At 40.6% G+C, this 25,670-nt stretch overlaps 1 protein-coding gene across 1 annotated transcript in view; it reads left to right on the top strand.

The window, feature by feature from the left end:
• The window catches only part of st6galnac5a (ST6 (alpha-N-acetyl-neuraminyl-2,3-beta-galactosyl-1,3)-N-acetylgalactosaminide alpha-2,6-sialyltransferase 5a), a 35,680-nt gene extending 11,472 nt beyond the window's left edge, over window positions 1-24,208 (top strand). The window contains exons 3-5 of the mRNA XM_034555611.1: window positions 12,987-13,399; window positions 20,940-21,047; window positions 22,144-24,208. Of these exons, the coding sequence (XP_034411502.1) occupies window positions 12,987-13,399; window positions 20,940-21,047; window positions 22,144-22,402 (780 nt within the window). The 3' untranslated portion in view covers window positions 22,403-24,208. The remainder of the gene's footprint in view (window positions 1-12,986; window positions 13,400-20,939; window positions 21,048-22,143) is intronic.
• The last annotated feature ends 1,462 nt before the right edge of the window (window positions 24,209-25,670 follow it).

Below are 25,670 nucleotides of genomic sequence, written 5' to 3'. Positions count from 1 at the left end.
GTTCAGACGCAACACTGATGACAAAGACGTTCAAAAACAACAGAACGTTTTAGGTTTACGTTTATGTTTCTGGCCGACAATGTTCCCAACCAGCTGCATTCAGGATCCAGCTGAGCTAGGCGTGCATAGTCTTGTTCTCAACTACATTTAAGTTCCCTGTTATATGCGTTTGCAAAAAAACGTAGGCACATTTCCCAAAGTTCCCGTGGAAACTTTCCAGAAATTTACCGGAAACTTTCCGCCCCTTTGCAACCCTAATTATGAGCCGGACGGTTCTTTTTAAAACAGGTTGCACGAACTTCTTTCTCATGAAATGAATTAAATTCACTGTTTGACAAAACAATCTGAGGAGGATTCACTTTTTATTCATGGAGGAACTCCTTTAAAACTTCTGCCTCTTCTCAAACTGCAGTTATTCGCAGCCGAGATAAACAAAAGGAGCTGTGAGTAAAGTTGCTTCTGCGCTCGTCGTCACTCAGTTGTTTCAATGGAAGCGTCAGCTTGGGTCAATAGAAGTGGTCCCTAAAGAAGTGGCCCTAGATACCTTCATGTCCTCCACCTCACTGGTGATGCTTTGAAACTCAACAAAGTTAAGCCTCAAAGATGGGAAGAAAAGTTTTGGAATTTAAAAACAGGTATTTTACGCAAAGAATGCTCATTTTTACAGTGAAGCCCATTGATAAAAAGACATCTGGCTCATAATATGACCAGAGATTAACAGATGCAGGGGTTTATTCCAGAAATGCAAAAGAGTATTTATGAGCCGAAGATGACTCCAGTTCCTCGGCTCGTATTCAGTGTTAATTCCGTCCTCCATCATCATTTCGTTAATAATGCAACAAAAGCCTTGATGATGATGATGATGATGATGATGATAGCATCAGATGCTCAGCTAATAACCGAGAGGAAAGTTATCAGCTGCAAAGGCATTAATAGCAGTTTTAATGCTTTTAACAAACTTCCACCGCAGAGCCGACGGGTAAATTTAGTATTTTCTTTTCATGCTTTAAAACTTTTACTCCACTACATTTATCTGACCGGTGTAGCATAGTTTCTTCTTTTTTTAAAATGAGATATGTGTTTAAAATACAATGCAGTGTTAAAGATTAAATCAGTATTCCCAACCTTTTTAGGGTGTGCCTACAAAAAAGCTATGGTGTCTTGTTTAAAAGTGTCTATCTGGGCACTGGAGTTATTTGTTTGAAGCTCAACAAGGAAATAGTGTTCAATATTTCACAGAGGATTAAAGATTTGGCAACGGTTCAAATAATAATTTGAGATTTGTGAACTTGAACTTTCGTATTTTCTTCTACTCAATTAATCCTCCTTCAAATTTATCTTGGGTCAGACCCCATGTTGAGAACCACTCAATTAAACTACATACTGATATATCAAGTAATAGTTTCACCTCAGGAGATACAATGTTGTCAAATGCTTAAACATTGATCAGTATCAGTATATCTTATAATAACCTTTTCTGCTAAATGAGCACTTTTATTTCGATACTTTAGTGCATTTTGCTGATAATACTACATTTGCTTGACTTTTAAATGCAATACTTTTATATTGTTGTGTTGGTACTTTTTAACTGAAGTAAATAATCGTACCGTGCGTCGCTCCCCTTTCCATCAGTGTGCAGCAACATGAAAAAGGCCGATCGGCGCTCATTAGGATATAAAATGTTGTGAGAGCTGCTCCGCGACAGAAGGCTGTTAGCATGCATGCGCACATTGTTTGTGTTTTTATGAATTCCTGCCAGGCAGAATACTCCCAGGATTAGACTAATGAGCCCGGTGTTTGTGGGGGAGGATCCTCACCTTGGTGAGAAAATGAGAAAACAACCTCCAAACAGCCATTTGCTGATGTGAGGAATTATTTCTCTCATTGTGAAGATAAACCTGTGTGAATGTAACGCCCATTTGAATGTTCCCGATCACCAGTTTGTTTATTATCACATCTCAGGTGTGCACCCATTAAGGAAATGAAAAGGCATTAGCTCGGCAATAAACAATAACGATGTGATTCATTTCATTAGTGTTTTCTTATTAAAAGCCAGAGTTTGTTGGAATGTAATTGGATAGTAAAAACATCAGAAATCAAAATTCTACGTACTACAAGTACATGGGAATTATCAACAAAATGTACTCAAAAGTAAAAAAAAAAGAAAAGATTTTGCAGAGAAATGCCCCGTGTAACTGATCATTTTGAGTTGCCTTTTGAGTCAATGTACACACACAACCCCACTTCAAAACACACCCAAACTATACCTTTAAATGAAAATAGAGGAATTATCATTGAAGAAAGACCAGACATACACACGGTTGCTAAGTATGTTTGTTTTTCACTTAAAAGGATGTTCACAAAAAAAATATGTTTTCTATCTGTGAGGCAATACAAATATGTGTTCTTAAATAAATGTAAAGTGTAAAGTGCTTGTAGAGTATGTATTCATGACATTTTGGGAGTTTCAAGCATACTTTGATGATTATTAGGATAATATCAAGAATCACAGTTTAATTAGGCAAGGATAATTCATATCGCCTAATGCCTTTCCCCAACTTCACACTGCTTTTTTTATAAGAGGCCACAAGTCAAAAGATTTAGAAAACACTGATTGAATCGTGTATTGTATTTTATAAGCTTATTGTGGTTTTATCAAATCTTCTTCAATAGTCAGTAAAGTAAAGTTACTGTCAGATAAAGGCAGAGTACAAATACAATAATTCCCTCTGAAGTGTCATAGAGTGTCGTATAAAGTACCATAAAACTCAACTTAACTCCAGTACGTGAGTACATGTAATAAGTTACTTCCCACCGCTGACATACGATAGACACGAACACAAAGAGATTAGAAAGCTCACATGTCCTGTTTGCAAATATGAAATCAGTGGCCTCCCAGGAGATTGTTCTTCATGAAGAGTGTTGTCACTGGCAGCTGGCGTTTTACACACACACACACACACATACACACACACACTCACTCACTCACTCACTCACTCACTCACTCACTCACTCACTCACTCACTCACTCACTCACTCACTCACTCACTCACTCACTCACACTCTCTCTCTCTCTCTCTCTCTCTCTGGTTACTGTCTCTCATCATCCTCTGTTCCAGCACATAATGGACAAACTCCAACTAGAACATTTAGCATTGAAGATGTTTTCAAAGGGAAGCAGAACTTTCCTCCACTTTGGTACTGGAGCATTGGCAATGTTTTAATGATGTCTTCTTTTTGTTTTTCTTTGGCTTGTTGTTATTTTGCATATATTATAGACACAACCATAATTGCTCCTTTGGGATTTATCTCGATGGGATTTATTACACTCGCACTTCAAGATTTAGCAGCCGGTCTCCAGTCTGGAAGAAGAAGTTTCTTCCGTTGGTGTGAAAATTGCCTGTTTGCCCTTGTTCACAAATAACTTGTCATCTTGAGTTTGACAGTTAACAGTTCGCCTGAGTTCCATATTCAAATTTCCTGCCGCTGTCCCTCACCGTGCACATATTCTACTTCACGCTAGGATTATTCGGCACCTTTTTTATCTTTCAGGTTCATGTTCAACTCGCCTTATCTCGTGTCGGAAAGGGACATTTGCAGTTCAGGGTTGGACGTGATGCGAGCGTAAAATAGTGGCGCGCACACCTTGTGCTCACTCCTCTGAGCCATTACCCTCACCAGACCTGTCTGAACCAGATCATCTTCCCGCTATCGATTCGCTCAACTGTTATCGCATCACTGTGCGATCACCACGACTCATCATCCCCGACAACTGATCTGAGAGCCGCCACATTAATAAACGGTGACCACGAGTTTGCTTGTAAAAAATGTGAAATCTTCCTCAAATGCAGACACAATGAGGTGTCCGGACACGCTCGGGAGGAGAAATCCTGCAGGTGTTTTAATGATGTTTTCAAAGCCACAGCTTCGCATAATGACCTCAGATATCATGACTTCAACGCGTCTGTGAAGCGAGTGTGCATTTCTAACTTTTCAGCCATCAAAAGATGCCCCTGAATTCCCCCTCATGGCTCTCTGAAGGCCCTGGCCTAGTTTTGTTGGTCTCCAAAGTGCTTTTTTCTCTGACAGCCACTCCCCTTTCTTGCTCCTCTTTTTCATCTTTCATTTCACCTTTCATTTTCCTCCCTTCCTCCGTCCGCCTCTGTCTGGCACGTCCTCCCCCTCTCTCTTTGTCTTTTTGCCTACCTCTCTCTTCCTAATGTCCTTCTGTCATTTCCTCCTGGCTTTGTTCCTCCTCCATCTTCTCCACTCGCCACCCACTGCTAGATTTCAGAGCCCAGAGAGTGAGAGATGCTTCGGCCTGGTAAATTGCACCTCGTGTTTTGTATTCATGCCAATGCCATCGTTCCGACAGGGATGTGTCTGTGTGCGGTCCTCACAACTGTAGCTCCTCTATCTGGGTTGAGGTTATCGGGACAAACAGTGGCTGCACCATTGTACATTCTGCACCAGTGGCTAGCAGGCTGATATGGAGCCAATTAAGGCAAAGGAGTGTGGTTTGTAAGGAGGCGCAGCCCGATTGTCTCCACACTCCCACTGGCTTGACACTTCGGGCTGCCTGGGTCCGATCTCTCTAGCAGCTCATACTAATAGAAACTCGCTGCAAGTGTTTCTCTTCTTCGGGTCAACCTCACCGGGCGAGGTGACGAGGAGGAGGAGGAGGAGGAGGAGGAGGTGGAGGTTCACGTCTTATCTGGGAGAAAAGGGAGAGAAGGAAACAAGGTGCAGCATTCTGCTTTTCACCTTCTCGGCGAAGGTGGTGAGGACAGTTGAGGTTTAATGACACCGAGTTTTGCCTTGGGGGCCGAGTCGTGCTGTGAGTCTATCTCATGATCTGCAGAGGTATTTGCTTTTTGGGACCTTTTAGATTGGGGCAGCAGAGTAGACTGTGAGATACAACAAAGCCTGTGGATTCAGTGTGGGTGGACACACAACAACACCCGTATACTAAATAACAAAATGCAGCCCAAAGTAGTACACGTTTGAGGTTTTCTTTCACAGAAATGATGCTCCAACTTTGTGGTCAACTCTGAGGAAAGAAAGTGTGTTCTTGAATTTTTTCTAGATTCGGTCAGTGTAGTTGTGTCGACCTCCTGCTTACAGTATCCTAGATCAGCGGTCCCCGACATGTTTCTGCTTGTGACCGCTTTGTATTAAGCAAGGTCTTCTTGTGAGCTTTCATCAGTTGCTTGCGTCACATTCATTGAATGTGTTTATGTAACTCTGTCATGCTGTTCAGTCTGTACACATGAGTCATGACATCTATTGCTTCTGTCCATCCGGGGGAGAGGGATCCTCCTCTGTTGCAGACTGTAAAGCCCTCTGAGGCAAATTCGTAATTTGTGATATTGGGCTATACAAAATAAACTGAACTGAATTGAATTGAATGTGTAGAAACTTGTGAGCAGTTCATTTTCACTTATTATTATTATTATTATTATATTATTGAACCCAAATCCTTTGGGAGGCCATTTTGAGAAGCATAACTTTGATTATTTTGCATGAAAAGATCCAAATATTAGAGAAATTTAGAAAGGCATAGAAAAGCAAGAAATCATATTTTATTTCCCACCTGGGTAATCATCTCATGAAGCCTCGAAGGTGTCTTCAAACCCATGTTGGAAAGTTTGGTTCAGAAACATTAGTTTACATGCACAAAATATGTTCAGTCGCATCTCACCTGTGAGAATATTTTGAGATGGATGAGCGTGTCACGCTACTTTCTCCTTGACTACTGAACATAAAACATGTTTAAGTTGCTTGTCCAGAAAAACGTAAAGAGAGCACACTTCACGAGGGCAAATGGTGTCGTTTGTTTTCAAATTCATCTTGGAGAAACAATCTGTTGCTTCTGTTAAATTGATTTAAGGACTCGTCATCAATTGGTCTGTGGGAAGTCTCTCGCCTCTCTGCCAATTTCCCATTTTAGAATTTATTCAGTTTAATTGACGCCAGGTAACCATTCATTTGCGCTGCCATTAACGATTACATTTAAACACTGTTTTAAACTTAATCCTGATTAATGGTTTTTTTTCTCCCACTCAGGCTACAACAGTTCTGTTATCTGTTTCTTTTTATTTTTTATAAATGAACAAAAAGGTTCTGGCTTACACGTCTTGTAGGACTGCTGAACCTTCCCTTACATTTGGGAGTCATTATTGAATTTTTCTGGTTGTGGTTTTGATCGCAAATGTGTGTGTGTGAGTGAGTGAGATGTAAAGCGTTGCATCCCTCTCCAACTGCCCAGCAGTTACTTTGATCACAAACGTGTGCACACAAGCACATATTAAATCTCTGCTCCTCAGTGCTGTCTGTGTTGAATTTATCTCTTTTTCTGTCACACACACACACACACACACACACACACAAACAGTAAAGAGCCCTCTTTGCAGTCCCGCTCGCTTTGAGGATCAGAGGACGGCCCACAGTCTGTCCTCTTCTTCCTCTGCGCTGGATGTTATCAGCTCTAGTTTTAGCACATCAACCATGTCATTTATCCAAAAAAAGCCAAGCTCATCAATGAACTTTCAGTAGTTTTATTTTTAGGCCAGATGCTGTTTTTTATATTCTGAAGTAGATAAATGCCCTCCATCAGAAATTCCTTCTCTTCAAGGTGCTCACAGAAAAGTCTGCACTAATCAAGACTGGAGCGTCAGAGCAGCCGGAGCCGTCAGCCTGGAGTACCACTGCTGATCGCTGGAATCACTAATTGCCCCTGTTTCAATACCCACCCTCCCTTTCTCTTCCCCCCTCCTCCTCCTACCCCTCCCCGTCTTCATTAGTCCTCAGCAGCGCTCTCTCCCCACCTCGGCGCTCTCTAATAACCGGTCAAATGCGCATGCCGGACAAACAGCTCCTCCATCGACCCCACAGCACTCCGCCTGTGTGTAGTCATCAGCACAGGAGAAGCAGGTCTCCTCTAAATGAAGCGCCTTTAACTGAATTCACTTTTTCCTCCTCTCCGCTGTTGCCTCCAGCTTTTGAGATTTTACTCTAATTGGTAATTGAACTCGCTCTTCCTGTGCTGCTATTGGCTCTCAAGGCCGTTTTGTTTCTCTATACGTTATTTCTATATTCATTCCCTCTTTCACTCCCTCCCTCTCTTCACTCACACACACACTTACACACACTTCTTCCTCTCATTTTTTTTTATCATCTCTCAATCATAAATTGTACATTTTGGCTCACACTACAGGAACCAACTTAAGAAATTAACTTTTAGGGTATTTTCTTAATTTTTTTTTAAAACAGTTTTTTCAGCTTTCTTTATGATCTTTTTCCACAGGCAATTTTACTGAATGATGAAATAATATATTAGCAATGTGAATATCCACTAGATTTATCCCAGTGATATTTAATTTAACTTAACCTCTGTTAGAAACAGATGTCTTTACACAGGAGGGTGTTCTGTAGTCCTAATTTAACGCAGCACAGGAAATAAAACTGCTGCACCCAAAAGAAAAAAGCAGCTATAATATTTAGTCTTTAGTCTATATTTTAGTTTCTCGTTGCATTTTGTAATACATCATCACATTTGGGGTTCAATGACATCGATCTCATCATCATCTCGTCTCAGTCATGGATAAAAAGGTTGTTGACCAACATATTCAGTCATAGTTTTTGTTAGTTTATGTTCATTGGCACTGCTTTAGTCATCTACTTTGGCAGTGTGGTGCTACCATTTAGTTTGGCTATAAGCTGAGTCTTTGGTTATTTTCTGATCAAAACTTGCTTTGTTTGTCTTCACCCATGGAGAATGTGACCCATGGGCCACGGAGGACACAAGCTGCAATTATAAATCCACAGAGCAACACATAAGCAGGGTGACACAATAATAAGAGATACTTATATGTATATTGAGGTCAGAACGTACTCCTCTTTTCTTCTTTTTAAAGAACTTATAAGAGCATCTTTTTGCTTCAAGCCATCATTAACTTCTGACCATGCGTGGAAGCCGTCTCTTTAAAGGTCAGGCCTGAGGCTGAAAATGTTCTGTTCTGTTGTTAAATCTCGATACTAGACAGCCAGACAGCATCCTGCTGGGCTGCATGATTGCCACCTCTCAGCTCTCACATTTACCGGCCATATCCTCAGTTTCGCATCCTTGAAGACCCGGCATCCTCACTAAGCCCTTGCTCGATCCCCCCTTCCTACTGCATTCACCCACACAAAATCAATAACAACACTGGAATGGTATTTCTCCGCTCTGAGGGGGTATGGCACATGTCAAGCGTAATGGTTCACTTCTTTTCCTCAAGGGACCGAGCTGAGTCGGGGATTGGAGGGAGGGAGTCGGGTGAGGAATTAAAGCTGATTTCATGCCCCCTTAAGAACCATGTGAGTTTAAACCACCAATTACTGCCTGTGTTACCCATGGGCTGTGAAGGGCTCTGAGCACTGACTACGAATCCAATCAGGCCCGGCCAAACTGCACGATTCCCTCCAACTCCAATCACAGTAATAATGTGTGATTATATGAGTCATTATATTCCTTCCTGTTGTTGTTTGATTACACACACTTGTTCATGACCTACAAATGCCACTCAACAAGGCTCTTTCAGAACAGCATTAATAACACTGGAAACACAATTCCAGTGGCGAGCTTCATGTTCCTTCAGTCCTTCAACACCAGAACACTCTCTTTGGTCCACACCCACCTGTCCCCCTCTGCTCTCAAGGATACCGCCTCCCCAGGTGGTTTGGGGTCTCGAGCTGCCTCTCACTTACAACCCACCATCTTTCTCAAGGTTAACCCATGCAGCTCTGACAGCCATGTTTTCCTTTGGTCAGGAAGTCTGTCCGTGTGAGTGGCGGGCAGTGATGGTCCATGCATCCCTTGTGAAGGGTTCAGAATGCCGACCAGAATAAGGAAAGACAACAGGGCAACCCTGGCCGTCTGGGTTGTCGCTCCCGCCAGGCGCGACAACCTGGAGATGTGACTGGCTGGCTGTCATCTGTCTGCATGTTGGTGTTGTTGTACCTTTTTACTAGGCCACTGTGGATGGATGGGTGGGCTTAATGAAACCAGGACATTTGCCACAAGTGGGACAAGGTCACCCCGTAGGCTGGAAATCTCATGAAATGAAAAACTATCGTTGCGTTGTGAGCTTGTCAGGCGGTTGACTGGGTCCAGCTTCTCAGATTTCATTATTTCAGATGATGGTAAATTGAACTTTGGACCAAACACAAGTTTTTATGGCAACCTGTGATGGGCATTTTCTCTTTATTTCTTCTTCTAATATTTAGAGACCAAAATGTAAATCAGCTAATACAAAATGTATTAATTAAGAATAATAGTTAGTAACAGCATATTGTATCAGCAGCCAATTAGATAATAAATGAACCTTCTATTTCCTCACTGGAGGGACATTTGTTTCCAAAGCCTGCACATGTTCATGTCTCGTGTGAGAAACTATACATACAGCTAACTTATAGGCATAGGAACTGAATTAGTTATCTCTTTTTATAAAAGTTAGATCAGAGGGAAAAAGCATCGCTGAGCTGGTGAGGTGGAGCTCCTTATCTCTCTGTTTGTGTGTTGATTTAAGGAAGAGGAAAGACAAATCTAAGTTAGCTACACAAATCTGTTTTCAGGTTTTGGACTTTTTTTCTTCTTATATTTCCTTTTGTTGTGAAATATTGGACACACATATGAAACGGGACATGGGGTCACAATCCAAAAGGTTTGGGAACCACTGGTTAAATAATAAACAATATTTTCTATTGTATTACCTCATCATGTGTTTTTCATATGGAAAATGTTCATCTGAAAAGTAACTAGTGACAATAGCAAATACTTGAAGTCTTAAATACAGTATAAAGTAGCATGAATTTTAAATGCACAATTAAAGAACTTTACTTGAATACAGGTCTTTATTACACACACACACACACACACATCTACATAGTGTTATGTTAGCAAAGCTATACCTTTCTCTCCCTAATCAGCTTTTTGAGAATAACTCTAAATCCATTGTTGACTAAACTACACTAAATTTGTAATAGAAACGTGGACTCATGTTTTATTATGAATTGAACAATGAAATACGCAAATTGTATATTCTTTTATTCTATAGATTATCTGAAAAATAAAGATGGCTTTTTGGAGAAGCTGTTTTTCTGTTGTGTCACAGCAGAGAAATTAGTGTTTTGTTTATGGCCTTTTCTTCTTTCTTAAGTCTATTTTTATGCCTCCAGTAAGTCAAACAAAGGTCATAGGTGTCAATCAGGATACATCATTTAGTTTGGATATTCATTGGGTTACATTACCGGTTGCTTTGATCAGAAGGGGTATTGGGATATGGATGAAGTCCACTTTTAAAGAACCTCAGTAGCCAGAATATAAACGCAACAAATCTTTTAATTAGGATCAAAGGTATTGATAATATAGATGCTTATATATTGTCATAATGTTATGCTTTTGTCAGGTTACTCAAGTTTAGTTGTGTTTGAAATCACTGGCATTCATAGATGTGTTTTGAATGATGAACTATTAATCACATGAATCATTGAGTGGAGTTTTGTCACAGAAAAAATTACATTTGAATGAAATGTACAGTTTTTAGGATTTTTAAGTTCCTCTCAGCCAGTTCTTAGGTAAGCTACAGTTTGCATCAACTCAATCGCCTCAACCCAAACCACCATATTGCATGAGTCACGTAATTCCGGCTGAAATGGAGCGCCTTGTTCAGACCATCCAGACGATTTCTTGGTAATAGTCTGACCAAGCTCCCTGAAGTGGCCAATTCGGGCTAGCAAGGCCCACTTAAATTCTTTGTGAGACAGAGGAAGAGAGAATAGCGTATGTGGAGCCACTTTAAAGCCCCTGGGTGAAAATGGGATTTCTGACCTGCTCCACTGGTGCTGCAGCTCTACAGCCAGATTGGCTGTCAAGGCGCTGCCAGGTGGGAGAGGAGGGGAAAGGGTGGGGTGTGCAGCAGATGGAAGGAATGGATGGATGCTGCTGCTAGGACCTCATTAGCTCAACATTTCATCAAACACTGTGGCACCGGGGTGGCTCTCATCCCCTCTATATATCTCTTTCGCCATCTTTTCTTTTTCCTTGTTTTTAACTCTCTTTAACTCTCTTTGTTCTCTCCTTCCCACCTCCCCTCTCTGTACTGATCCCCCCTCTCCCCCCCCCCCTGCTTCCCAAGGTCTCATTAACCAGATGAGGCTGTTCAGCTGGTAATCTGCCACTAAGTCAACGTCGGAAGATGAGGATGATAATGACACATTTACACACGCGTGCACACACATCCAGCTATAATCATTTGTTCTTGTTAATGCCATAAACATGTAAATGTGTTACGCCAATAAGAATGTAAATAACCACCATATTTCTGCTCGGGAGATATTTCACAGGGCATTAGAGGGCTCTGCAGAACCGGGTTTGCATATCATTGCTATTTTAGTGCAGGGAAAAGCACAGTCACCCACATGCAAGAATACAAAGTACATGTGTAGCACCCTCACATACACACACACACACACACACACACACACACACACACACACACACACCGCCAACATGCAGAGCAGCTTAACACACACAAATAGGTTTATGTTAATGATTTATGTGCTTGCACTTGGCAGGCTGAATGAATACAAACTTAATGAACTGTACATGTACAAATGTATGACTGGCGACTTAGTTTCAAACACCGGCTGGGTCTTCAACAACAGAGGATGATTGTTTGTGGGTCTATAGAGAGAGAAAAAAACAGCAGATGTCACAGCTATAAGTACAGCTATAATTTAAATCAACAAAAGGCTTGTTGCATTTGGTGGAATGGCCAGGATGCCCTCTTTATTATTTTTGTTTTACTCAGGCAACTATTATTTTTATTACTGATCAATCTGGTCAACATTTGATACATACAATTTAAGAAAATAGTGAAATCTGTCCCTCTCAATATTCCCAATTGTCCAAGTTGGACATTCAAATTGTTTGTTTTGTTCAACCAACATTTAAAAAACCCAAAATATTCAGTCCAATAACATATTGTATAATTAATACATATACCCCAAAATGAGAAGCTGGAATCAGACATTGATTAATTAAATGATGGAAAAACAAATGATTAATCGCTCAATATTCCACCCTGGATTTGTTTGACAATATGTGACGCCGATATTGTATTCATTATTTTTAGTGGCTCTGGCAGTGTTTGTTTGATTATAAAGATTTAGGATATGAATAACAATAAAAATGAGATTAGAGAAGACAACTCTCACCATTCGACCATAAAGAAAAACAAAGAACATGATGCCAAGTAAGTTCATGCATATATATGTTCATAGGAATCCATATGTACACTCATTTGTACCCACATGAAACAAAACAAAGGCATACCGGGTCAAATTGATAAAGTCGTTAACAGGTTTGTGTTGGTACTTAATCAACATATTCATCATGTTTATTATGTTGATATTATCATCTTTCAGTTTCAAATATATAATATCCTGAATACTTCATAGGTTCATATTTGATAAGAATTCCACATGAATTCTATGTACTAGGACTGTTGTTTGGGAGGTAAACACACATTCCTCTGTTGAGTGGGAGAGAGATGCAAGGTGAATCCTTTGTAAGACCTCAGGGTTTCTACCAATCGCACAGCTATATGACAAGCTGCATATCCCCAGGAGGCTCTGTCGCTACCCATTTGTCAACAAAGCATTTCTTGCCTCAAACACAGAGCGAAGCTTTTTACCAAAGTTCCCCTAGGTGTGCATTTCTGTCTGCTTTTGCATATTTCTCTATAAACTGGGGCTAAACACAAGTTTCAGAGAAAAAAAAAAATTGTTTCTAGAGTTTATAACAAATATGGTGCAAAACAAAAAATTCTGCTGGCAGTGCTGCGGGTGCTTCTATGGGGAATGAGGAGGCCAAACATTCTGATGCACAGTATATATTTTGTTATGTTCTGTCTACATCATTCTTGTTTTTTGCCATCAATCAGCCTCCCAGGATGCACTGCCAGACCTGCGCCCTGGTGACCAGCTCAGGTCACCTCATCGGAGGCGGTCGGGGTGAAGAGATCGACAGGGCCGAGTGCGTCATCCGCATGAACGACGCCCCCACCGCCAGGGGTTACGGTGCCGACGTCGGCCGGCGTACCTCCCTGCGCGTCATCGCTCACTCCAGCATGCAGAGGGTCTTGAGGAATCGCCATGAGCTGCTCAACGCCAGCCAGGACACGGTGTTCATCTTCTGGGGCCCCGGCAGTTACATGAGGCGCGACGGGAAGGGCCTGGTGTACAATAACCTGAGGCTGATGAACCAGGTGCTGCCCAAACTCAAAGTCTACATCATCTCCTGGCAGAAGATGCTGCAGTTTGACGAGCTCTTCAAAAAGGAGACGGGCAAAGACAGGTGAGGAAAAGATGAGAGTGCAAGGATGCAATAAGGAATAAGGATTCTATCTATGAGATGCATTGAGGAAGACGTATTTAGTCTACGTTTGATTAATGGAGTATTAGATCAACAGAAAAAAAAAACAGCCATTTTCGTGTAAGAGATTTAGATTAAAGTTCATTAAGGAAATATTCCAAACTTTAGTTGGCTGAAGATTCTCGATTGTGAACATTTGCTGCTTTTATTATATCACTTAAATTGTAAGTATCTCTTAAATATGAAATTTAAGAGCTTCCCCTTTTGCTCTGGGAAACTGGTTAGTGTTTTTTATTGACAATAAAATTAGTCAATTATTAAAAACACAATAAAATTCTGATTTATTAAAATAATCTTTTTTACATTACAGTGACATACATTATATTGTGGTCACATTTTTGGTGAAAAGATCATACCAGTGTTCCTCATTTACATGTTTAAGTTCATTACTATTACCATTGCTTCAGGGCCAATTCAATTCAGTTTATTTTATATAGCCCAATATCACAAATTAGGAATTGCAATGCAGCACTAACAGTTGGTACTTTTACTGCTGGTGGGAAGCCCCAAAAGAGTTGGCTGTCAAAAACACGGTGCATTGATGGCGTGTGTTGTTCTTGAAAAGCAAGCTAGAAAGCCATCTGTAAGTAAAGTCTGATTTAATGAAAATGTACAATGTCGGAGTTTCCTGACACCATCTGAATGCATCACAAAGGTAAATGTTTCAAAGTAAATGTTCAATGTTAAATCATAATGTCACTAACGGGGGAAGAAAAAAAAAACTGGTGAAGTTTTTGTTTCTGAAACACCTTTTCGTAAGCTGCCCGGTGTTAAATCACTCAAATTGAATGAGTCCAATGGAAATGCTACCGCACACGCACACACACACACTGTGTCTCTCATTGTCCTGGGTGTCATTGGAGACTGAATTGGACTTCAGCGTTAGGAGAGATGTCAGGGAGGAAATTGCCACGTAGAGGATTTGGTGTATAGCTCAGACAGCCATCCTTCAGGATCAGTGCCTACTTTCATGGTAAATGTTTACAGTGAGGAAGCAGATCCTGCTGTACTGTTTTTCTTTTTATAGCTTAAAGTTTCGACATTGATATCTGTGAGGCTTTTTTGAGGTCATCTCTGCTCTGTGGAGCGTGGGAAAAGAGAGAAAGTAAGCCTTTAAGTATTGCTTTTATATATTTCTAATGTTGGAGAACGGTTTAAAGGAAGCTCAAGGTATGAAAGAGCAATCTCTTTTAGCTAATTTGTCGAATGAATCCTACTGTTTTTTAAGGATTGGGAGCCTGAGTGAGCGGCATTAATAGGAGAGTTTTCAGGTAGTCATTTGTCCGATCGGCAAGCCTGCAATTGTAATTATGGGTTATGCTGGTTCATTAAAGGTAATTAAAATGATGTGGGATGTTGTCACATCCACCCATTTTAATAACATTGGCAGAGAAAAACAGGTGTCCCTCTGCAATCTCTGTGTTAAATTGCTAAACCAGAATGAGCCTCAACCGGTGATTACAGGCAAATTAGCTTTTGAAATGTATATATATATATTTTGAATGCAGTATCGAAGCTCCCGTAATGCGCTGTTGAAATCGTCTCATTGTGTTGCACTGTTAGGCGTATACTCGATACATTTAGTGTAATTTCCTGATGTTCAATGTATAGGTGGCAGGTTTGTTCAGTCACCAAAAGATCACAGGCTTGATCCCTGAAAAATGCCAGCTTGCACATTGGCAGTCCTGAAAAACGAATCCTGTGTGACTTAAAGGGTCAAAAAGAGGATAAGAGAAAGCCCATAATGCAACGGAGGACAATGCAGCACTGGTGAGTTCAAAGAGCCACAAGGAACCTTTTCTTTTCTTCACTGAGGAAAAGTCTGCTGCTTAAAGAGAAGCAACATTATAAAAGACATATTATGAGAATAATAATGAGAATAAGCTGCATGTCCTCACAAGAGTACACTTATAATGATGTTCAGCAAGTGTTTCAGCTTTAACTAATTGCACTAATCATTCAATTCAATTCAATTCAGTTTATTTTGTATAGCCCAATATTACAAATTACAAATTTGCCTCAGAGGGCTTTACAATCTGTACACATACGACATCCCTGTCCCAGGACCTCACATCGGATCAGGAAAAACTCCCCAAAAATAACCTTTGACAGGAACAAAAGGGAAGAAACCTTCAGGAGAGCAACAGAGGAGGATCCCTCTCCCCAGATGGACAGAAGCAATAGATGTCATGTGTACAGAATGAACAGCATTTACAAAGTTACATAAACACATTACATGAATATGTGCATCATGTGACCTCCATCTCTCAGCAGTTACATAACAACCATTACAATAAACTCAATGGCAATACACCTCTTCAGAAATGAATACAAAGTAAATCGAGCACTCTGATTTATTTTTTTTATTATTAGTATTATAATTATTTCCCTTTGAGGCAAATCAACTTGTTTTTTGTATCAGTGTCCATCATATTGAAAATATACTTTTTATTAAATACAAGCAAAGAATAATCTCACTTTTTGATTGAAATAAGATTTTAAGACTCCAGGATCAACACACAATTGAACTCCTCACTAACTGGGTACTTTAACCAGATTTTCAACACCAAACTGTGTAAACACGTGGAGCAATAATCTTCTGTGCAGGGATTAATGCATCTTCACACTCACAGCTTGCTTCCTGTCCTTTTAAAGACGGCCATTGAAGCTAAGAGCTTGACATTTCACACCACATTATTCATCAGCATGTTTATCAACAAGAAAATGAGGAAGACTTCTTTAGTGAGATTAGCTGCATGCGTCCTCACTAAGACCTCCGTGCATCCACTGCAGACGGCTTGATGACTAAATGTTAAGCTTTGAACTTTGCTGAAGTTTTCTAATTTGCAAAAGGTGTGCGTGTGTGTGCATGTGCATGTGCGTGTGTGTGTGTGTGTGTGTGTGTGTGTGTGTGTGCTGTTGTCGTCATACTAAAGCCCAGGGGCTGTGTTTGCATATTACAACAAATCAACATGTTCCAGACAGCCTGGGTCCTGTTGTAATTACATGAAAATGAGAAATCTGTGCTTCAGCTGCGATATTATCACTTTGGGTTGATACTGTTGTTTGTGGTCTAAACAGACGTTGGTAAAGATGAACGTTTTTGTGTTGTTACTATTCATCACACTGTCACTCAGATTGATTGATTGAATCCGGAGGTTTTGCAACACAGTAAAACTGCAGGAAGTGACGCATTTGTAAAGGCAAACACAACGCTGGGGAATTAAAGGTGTGTGATAATGGAAGATGAAGGAGGAGAGTTGTTGTAATTACTTAATTTAAGAAACCTTTTGTTATTTATTTGTTGCAGTTCTCTTTACATACCAACAGCAATCAATAAATCAAATGCTCTGATAAAGAAAAAAAATCTGGTATCCGTGGCTGTCACAGGTCTGTAATAAGCCAATTATTGTGTCCGAATCAAACGACTGAATGGCCTGAAAGACCCACCTGCTCCGTCGCCGGAGTCGTCCATGAACTAATGATTTGACAGCTGTGTACTAACAATATTCATGTTTTCAAGATAATTATGTGGGAGTGGCTTTAAGAGGGGACACTTGGCAACATTCTCGCTAGATTTAGCAACTTGTGGAGCCCGTGCTGCGAGCTACATTCATTGGAATGAGTTGGCAAGACTGTGCTGGGGTTTTGTATGAATAATTTGTATGAATAATTTTTAAAATGTAGTTAATCTAGTCTACTCTTGCTGGTTTCTGCGATGTTGCTAACCTCAGTTTTAATTGGTGAAAGAGAACAAAACCAATCACTCCCTATTTACTACACAGGGCACTACATTTAGCCTCCGCCATTTAATTTAATTTAATTAAAGTATGTAATTCATTTGCAATAACCGTGACCTGTAAAACTGAATCCCACAATGGAACTAGTGGCATCCATGACACCGTTTGGTCTTGTTCATAACGTCCCCTAAATATTTCCTCACTTCCCAGAGTTTTCCAGGCACATTTGTTTCTATTCCATCGTCCCCAAGCAGAGGACTTGTTGAAATTAGAAAAGCTTAACAGGCTTTTTATTTAAGGATTTCTGCCTGACGTGTTTCCCCCCCTACACTGTTCGTAAACCCTCTCCTCCATATGTGTCACCCTCATCAACCGGAGGCGAGCAGGGTGTCGACCCCGCCAGGTTGTTTTTGTCCAGACTTTTCTTATCAGGCCTTTGTTTCTGTCTTGCCGAGTTGAGACCTCCGCTGCACTGGATGCTCGAGTATTTGTGTGGGAACAGCAGCCGGGCGACGAGGCGATCCTGTCAAACTGAGTTTGATCCTTTTGTCTCCTCACTCCCATTCACATCAACGACACCAGAGGAGCTCGTCACCTGACCGCGGCCCCGTGTTCCACCCCGCAGCACCACGTACGGCAGCAAAAGGGAACGGCAACCCCAGATTCACGCAGATCTTTTCAGCAGTTTTTTTGGCACCGGGTCTGACATTGAAACCTCCGCTGCTGTAGTTCGTACCTTCGTCTCGGATCTGCGCTCGCTCGTGCGGAACAGTTAGTAGTCCCCCAATGTCCAAACCCTGACGCCCAGAAACACAACGAAATGAAAAGAAAAGAGACAAGAAAAGGCAGAAGACAGGTAATGACACAACGCCTTGCACTTCTGATGGGTAATCAATGAGGATTTAGAAGGATTACTTGTGTACGAGTCAGTAGGTTTTGTTTTAGGAGATATCCTGCATAGTATACCTTTTTGTAAGTGCTTAAAGTGCAGGTAAAATGAAAATGGTTGTCAGCCACGCTAGTAGATTGAAGTATTGGATGGATGGCACACAAGAGGAAGAATCGTTATTACTTTGTTGATCCCCTGACAGCGCCTCACTTATCCAGTCAAATATCTCAACATCCACAAGATTTATTACCACCAGATTTCTTTTACAGGCTTTAAAGTTTCTCGACGGTGTGAAGTTGACATTTGTGTTTTTTCGACAACTGGTAGATTGTCATGAAATTTAGTGAACACCTTCATGCCCCCATCATAGCTATTTGGCTCACAGTTATACAGTTATATTGGACAAATTAAATATTGTCCAATACAACTGTATAAATGGGATTATTGTTATGACCAAATATCTACAAAACGAGTCCACTGCAGCTGTACTTTGTGTTTAGTGCTAATCAGCGAATGTTGGCATGCTAAACTAAGATGATTGTGGTCAACATTATACCACATTATACTAGTTTCCAAAACTACAGAATCTGTTTTCTGGTATGTTTTATGATATAATGCCAATAGTATTACTATTAAGCCATCCTATAATCTCATCCCCCTCTCTAAAGGGATTTATTTCCCCGTCAACCTTCACTTCTTCTGTCATCTGGCAATGCACAGAAGTCTGAAGGGTTTAGTTCTGTACCATAAAGCAATCTCACTTTATTTGGAGTACGAGCATATTTTCTGCAATAATCAACTGTGATTCTTGCAAAATAAAATGCAATATGTTCTTATATCTTATACTTAATAATATCTTATACTGGGGTATCATAATTAATGCGGCAATGATTAACTGATGGTAAAATACTACAGGTGGGACCATTATTTCTTTTATTATTGAATTAGGAAGTTCAGTAGAATACATTTTGTTTCCCTCCTTCATTGTTGATTAATTTTTCCAATAAAGGACTCTGTTGGAACAATTGTGATAACGGTTGAAGGGGTTATTCGTCTTGTGACATCACCACCATATTTGATATTTCTAAAGGGGCCATCTTAAAATGCACCTGATGACTGATGCATGAACACGTCCACCGGTCAGCAGTTACGATCCCAGTGGATGTGCGCCGTGGGACGCATGACGAGGTTCACAGCTGGGCCTGATTCAGCTGAGGGATTCAAATGCATCTCTCCTGAATTGTGTTACATCGGCTCATACTTAAATATTTGTACACAGCGTGTTTTTTTTTTTGTTTTTTTCAAACAAATTTATAAATTGATTTGATGAATACAGATTGTTCCAGAAGTGCTTTGGAGCACGTCGGTTAAACCTCCTGCACGACTGCTCGGCAACCGTGGCTCCAGGCCAGCGAGCCAGAGATCATATTATATTATTATCATAGTGTTCTGTCCCGCCGGCTTCGTGAAAACCACAGCTAGATGTGTGACAATGCTAACACGCTAATGTTTAGCGGGTTCTTTTTTTACCACGTTCACCATCTTTGTTTAGCAGGTTGGCACAAAACAGCCAAGGCGGAAAGGGGTGGCATAAGTTTTGCAGGTATTTTATTTACTCAAAAACCCAAAGTGTTGGGAAATGTTATGATTATGGTACCAGATGAATTTGTGCAGCTCACCAAATAAATTATACTTTATCCTGCAGGGACTTTGAATATGCGTAGTCAGGGCATCTAGTAGGCGTGAAGATATTTCACTGAAAACTACAAATGGAAGCCAGGGTATCACTTAAGTGTCCAGGATTCAGCCTCTGAGGGTAACCAATGGACAACATTTGATGACAATCTGTTTCATAGTTAAGATATTTCAGAACCCAAGTGGTGGACAGACCAACGTTGCTCTCTCCTAAACCTCAATTGTGCTAAAACAGAGTGATTTATCATTTATTCAGACCATCACAAAGTTGATAATTTGGTCTTCAAGAAAACTCCCCAAACACATGTCATAGATATACAGAGTCAGGTTAATGCGTCCTGTATGAAATAAGCTTCTGATAAACATTTCAGTGTATTTTATATTTCCAGTATTTTCTCATTGCAGCATATTTCAGTTTACTTTCATTTGGGCTTATTCATTAAGTTTGCTGTGAAAATCCCAGAATCAAAGTACTTGATGTACTACAAAGTGTTGTTTGTTTAAATGTATTTTCCCTTTAAGCTGAAGGGTTTCACAGCCCTTTTTAGAAGTGGTGTTTGAAGTTGTATGACTTTGGACCCCATTAAATCTACTGTATGGTAGTCAGGCTGTAATGATTTTTTCATCTGACAGCAACCCTATGAGAGAGAGAATCCTTTGATAGACATTTAGATTGAATAATATAATGCAAATATAATTGAGTTTCTTTCATACTAGTATATCTCAGAAAACTAAGAATTACTCATTTCTTTTCAGGCATGGCTAAAGTACTGTGTGAAAGCAGGTGTTTCGCTCTGCAGCTTTGTCATTTCAACTATCTGCATTAAATTTGCAAAACTACTTTCTGATTAAGAGTCTGATTATTTGACAGGGTTCATTTGTATCAGTCGATATGTAGGATGGATCTGTATTTTAATGAAGCTGCGAGGAAATTTGAATGATCTTGCAGTCAGGAAAATCGACCTCGAGATTTAGATAAATCTTTATTCTGCCATAAAATGCCGATGGGGAATGTTCTGATTGTCTATCCAAGTTAATCACATTCTCAGAAAATCAAATCTGGTCAATTTTTTCATCTGTGTGCTCTCCCACAAAAGAAGTTAACTTCTTCTCCCCCGCCTTCTCTTCTTCTCTACAGAAGGATATCAAACTCCTGGCTGAGCACCGGCTGGTTCACGATGACCATCGCCCTGGAGCTGTGCGATAGGATCAATGTCTACGGCATGGTTGCCCCTGACTTCTGCAGGTGAGACATTGGAGCTGCATGCAAAGCATCACCAGCCGGCACCATTACTAAGAGCTTTTAAAGCAGAGCCGTATATGCAGTCGCATCAAGGTTATAGAAATGCATAGCAGCATATCCACCAGATTTAAAATATATTCCGGCAACTGATAGATAAAATGTCACTGTGATTAGAGATGTTTTTGAGAAGTTCTTAAAAAGTTTACAAATTACAACAAGTCAAAATACAGGCAAGATTACAAGTATGGAAACAGATTTTTCTTTTTTACATTTGTATGCATTTGAGATCTTGGAGGGAGAAAAAGCTTTTCCCTTTTTCTGGCCACCACAAATATCATTGCACAGAATGTCAGAGTGAAAAATGGCTTTGTCGCCCATGTTTAAGGTTTTCTAAGGCTGTATCTGTACATCTTTAGCCTTTTTTTGCAGGGAGATTCAGCTTACTTGGTCTAATTCCCTGCTACACTATTTAAGAGTGTGGCATTCAATCAGTCTCCCTTTGTTTCCCCTGGCTTTACTTTGGTTGTATTTGTATTGTTTGTCAAACCATATAGAACCCAACAGCCCCATTTTCTCTGGTTATTCATCCTCTGTAGACAGTCGAAAAACAACATCTAACAATTGACCAAAACACAAAGTGGATTGATTATCGCCCTACCGCGGGGCTGCAGTTTATTTCTTGGATGGATCTGAGATAAGACCTTGTTCAGCCATTAATACATATTTTAAATTATTCAGTTTGGAGATGCAGACTTCTGAAGATCCTGGAATGCAGCTTATATTAAAAGAGGTGCACATTAGACGTACATGATTAGATGATGTACTGTGTTGAACATGTGGCGTCCATGCAGCGTCCATTTTCTGATGTTTCATAATTCACACTTAAAGTTTTTTTCATTCAGTGTTAGGCCATTAAAGTTAGAAAGTTATTAAGATGGGCCGAATGCGGCTGTGCACAGACCAACAAACGGATTCGAACAGTCCCTCTTTCCTTCTCCCTCCGAAATGAAAAACACTTTGTGGCGTCACATGAAACTCAAGTGACTCGATAAAGCATTTTAAAACGTCAACTGTCTCTCTCCTCTCCCTACTGCTGCAGGGAGCCTCAGCACCACTCTGTCCCTTACCACTACTACGAGCCACGCGGTCCGGATGAATGCGCCATGTACATTTCTCATGAGCGGGGCCGGCGGGGCAGCCACCACCGCTTCATCACGGAGAAACGGGTCTTCGCCAACTGGGCACGGACTTTTGACATCCACTTCTACCAGCCGGACTGGAGTCCCCCGCCTCTCCCGGATAACCGGACGCTGGAGGAGACGATCACGGCGACGCCCCTGGTACCCCAAAAGACGTGACCTGTGTTATGGTGAAGAAAATACTTTCGAGATTTATCCAAGAAAGAATGAGGATCGGGAACATTTGTACAGAGGGCTACTGGCCCCTTAACAGAGAGGAGAAAACATGAAATAGGCAAGAAAAATAGTTACCAGAGATGAAGACAGAGTCTCTTCATCCTGCTGTTCTGAACATTTCTCCAGCTCCACCACTGCATCTCCAGCAGTGTGTTCTGTTATTTGAGGGGAACCAGTTCAAAGTTGTACATCCCTTGTTAAGTAAGTTTATACAAGGAGGCAACGTCATAACGCTCCACTCTCCATGCATGCATGCAGCGTCTTACTGTGGATCCTCTTTGTGTGTGAGTGCTGTATGTTTACCTGACGGGTCGCACAGGGTACAAACTTGAGTTTTGGCTCTCCACAAAGCCTCTGAATGAAGGAACTATGCAGGATCACTGAAAGGAAAGTACCATTACAATGCTTGTAATCTAACAATGCAGTGCTGGAGACAGTGCAAACTGAATACTAATAGTGTAGTTCAATGTGGCTATTTGAAATGTGAATCATCACTGGTGAGATTCATATTCATATTCATTTTCAAAGATCGAGTAGTTCAAGTTGGATGAGGTTCTTTATTGAGATTCCTGTGTCGTGCAAAAAGGCTCAAACTGCAAAACAAATGAACAAACAGAAGTCACAAGCCCAACTCATTTTGACTGCCTTTCAGATGTGTGCATTGTAAGCTCTCAAAAGTGACACCCAAGTCGAACCGTTGCAATGCAGCGCTTCTTGACTAACACGTGTGTAACATTAATTTGGAGGTCTTATATCGGGCGTGTGCTCCTCGGCCCCGTATGTATCATACGGCTCCGTCGCCTCCTGTCACCACTTATTGAGCGATTTATTCATCTACGGGCCGGACATCCATGTAATCGCACAGCCATGTCACACAAGACAAGTGAGAGATTACAATCGAGAGGCGGGAGGCAGCCACCCCCATCCATCCTACGACACAGTATTCATCTGCTGCCTGAATCGCCTGGCGGGAGCATTACACCGTTCCTTGTTAACCTGATGTGTATGTGATCTGTCAGTCTGCACTCTCGCTCTCCTTGTGTTATATGTGCACTCGCCTCTCATTTGATGGAGTATATGCTGCTTGTGGACTGCCCCTTCCTCGCTTTGTGATCCTCTATTCCCCCCCCCCCCCTCTCTCTTCTCTCCATGAATAAAGATCAGGTGTCAGTCTGGAGAAAGACGTGCAGTTATCCTCATGATTTATCCTGGTGCTAAGTCCCTATTGATTTTGCCCTCATCTCTGTAATGTGAGTAATGAGAGGAGGGATTCTGTGGGTCAGAGACGGAGGTTCTCACACCACTAGAGCGTGTTTCATGTCACGTTTCCTCGGCAGAGACGAGGAGGCAATTACTACTCGTATACATCACAAACAGCTGCAGGAGTATTGTACTGAGAATCCTGCAGGAGCTGAGACCAAGATATGCATTTGTTTTCTATAGACTCATCTGTGAATGGCTGTATTAGCAAAGGGATAAGCACTTGAATATTTTTGTTTTTGGCATAATTGACTGTCGTTCTGCAGCTTCTGGGTATTTTTTTTTTTTCTCAATTGTTTAGTCTGTAAAATGTAACAAAATAGTAAAATAAATGCCAATCACAAGTTCCCAGAGCCCAAGGTGATATTTTCATCAGTCCAACACAAAGATATTTAATTGGCAGTGATATAAAACATTGCTGTTAGTCTCTTTTCTTTTCACACATGATGGAAATGTATCATTCCACTCAATAAAATACTTTTTATCAGCACTCCTGCATTCAGCAGTTTCTATGTAACATAACATGGTAAAAATGTGAGAAATAAAATATGACCCATGTGTGTGTGTAGTAGCCACCCCCCCACCCGACATGAAGATGAAACATGGACGATGCGAGGCCAGTGACTCACCTTCACCCTCCACTGGCAGCAGCTGCCATTTTTACTTTTCAATCTCGTTCCTCCTGTCTGGTTGTGACATCGGGCTGTGTCACACTGAAATAATAATGAAAGACAGGCGGCGTTACAAGGCCCTTTTTCCCCACAGCTACAATAGATCCCTGACTGTCTTCATGAATGAGCTTTTGAAAAATAAAATCTATTTGAAGATAGTATTGCCACAGAAGTTGAAGGTAGAGTCATTACAGTGGATCAAGGTAATATCAGATGAAAGACGAGTAATCTGCAGGGGGTCGTGAACACTTTTATTAGGCAGTTGAGCCAGATCAATAAAATCTACTTGATAGGCATTTAAGAGGATTGATAGCTCATTATAAAGTATAATTTAAAAAACTCAACAGAAATCACTGAACGCTTTTTTCTTTATCCTCTTCTAATATTCACGAAAACACTCCCAGTTATCACAACACTGGCCCGGGAAGGTTTTGTCTGCCACATGGTTTCTGCAGCATTACCAAGTTTAATTCTGTTAAATAAGACGGTGGACTGTAACGTCTATTGTCACACCAGTAGGAGGTGTCCTAGAAGTATTTATAATATTGCATTTGTCTGTACTTCCCAGCAGTATCAAACTATAATACGAAGATGTATTGATAAAATGCCTCTCCAAGTTTTCCACAGCCCAATATGACGTCTTTACATGTCTTGTTTTGTCCAATCAGTGTAAAAAGTAAAGAAAGTGAATCAGCTAACAAAATTGTTAAAACGTGACAACAGAACAATCATTTGTGATGGCGCCACGATACACAACTCTCATATAAATTAATTCCTAAAAACTAACGTTCTAGCTTTTTTAGAAGCTTTCATTTCGAAGCTGGTTAGTCGTCTCAGAAGTATGGAACGCCGGTCATGTGATGACGCCGGTCATGTGACAGATTATGACAGGTGTATGCAAAGTCAACACAATAAACATAAATTGACAAAAGAATGGTATGTTAAGGTTTTCTGAGCACTTCCAAGGCTTCTTGTTGGAAACACTAATTAATAAAATAATCTACTAATGTATTACTAATGTCTATTACCATTTTCAACATGTGAAAATCTTCTTAGAATACACATATTCTTTGCATCAGTTGGATTATATTTGCTTTCTTAGTTTATACTTGGTGTAAAATTGGCTTTTTATGAATGAATGACACATTCAAGTGATGCAACTTGAACAAAAAAACAAAGCTGTTCATATGAATTACAGGGCAAAAAATAAAATCTCTCATTTAAATTCAACATTACATTAAACAGGCGACGTTGAGCATGATTTATGCCACAGAAATTGT

This window comes from Cyclopterus lumpus, chromosome 17, assembly GCF_009769545.1.
Source record: "Cyclopterus lumpus isolate fCycLum1 chromosome 17, fCycLum1.pri, whole genome shotgun sequence".
Classification (NCBI taxonomy): Eukaryota; Metazoa; Chordata; class Actinopteri; order Perciformes; family Cyclopteridae; genus Cyclopterus; species Cyclopterus lumpus.
This window is presented reverse-complemented; position numbering and strand designations above follow the sequence as displayed.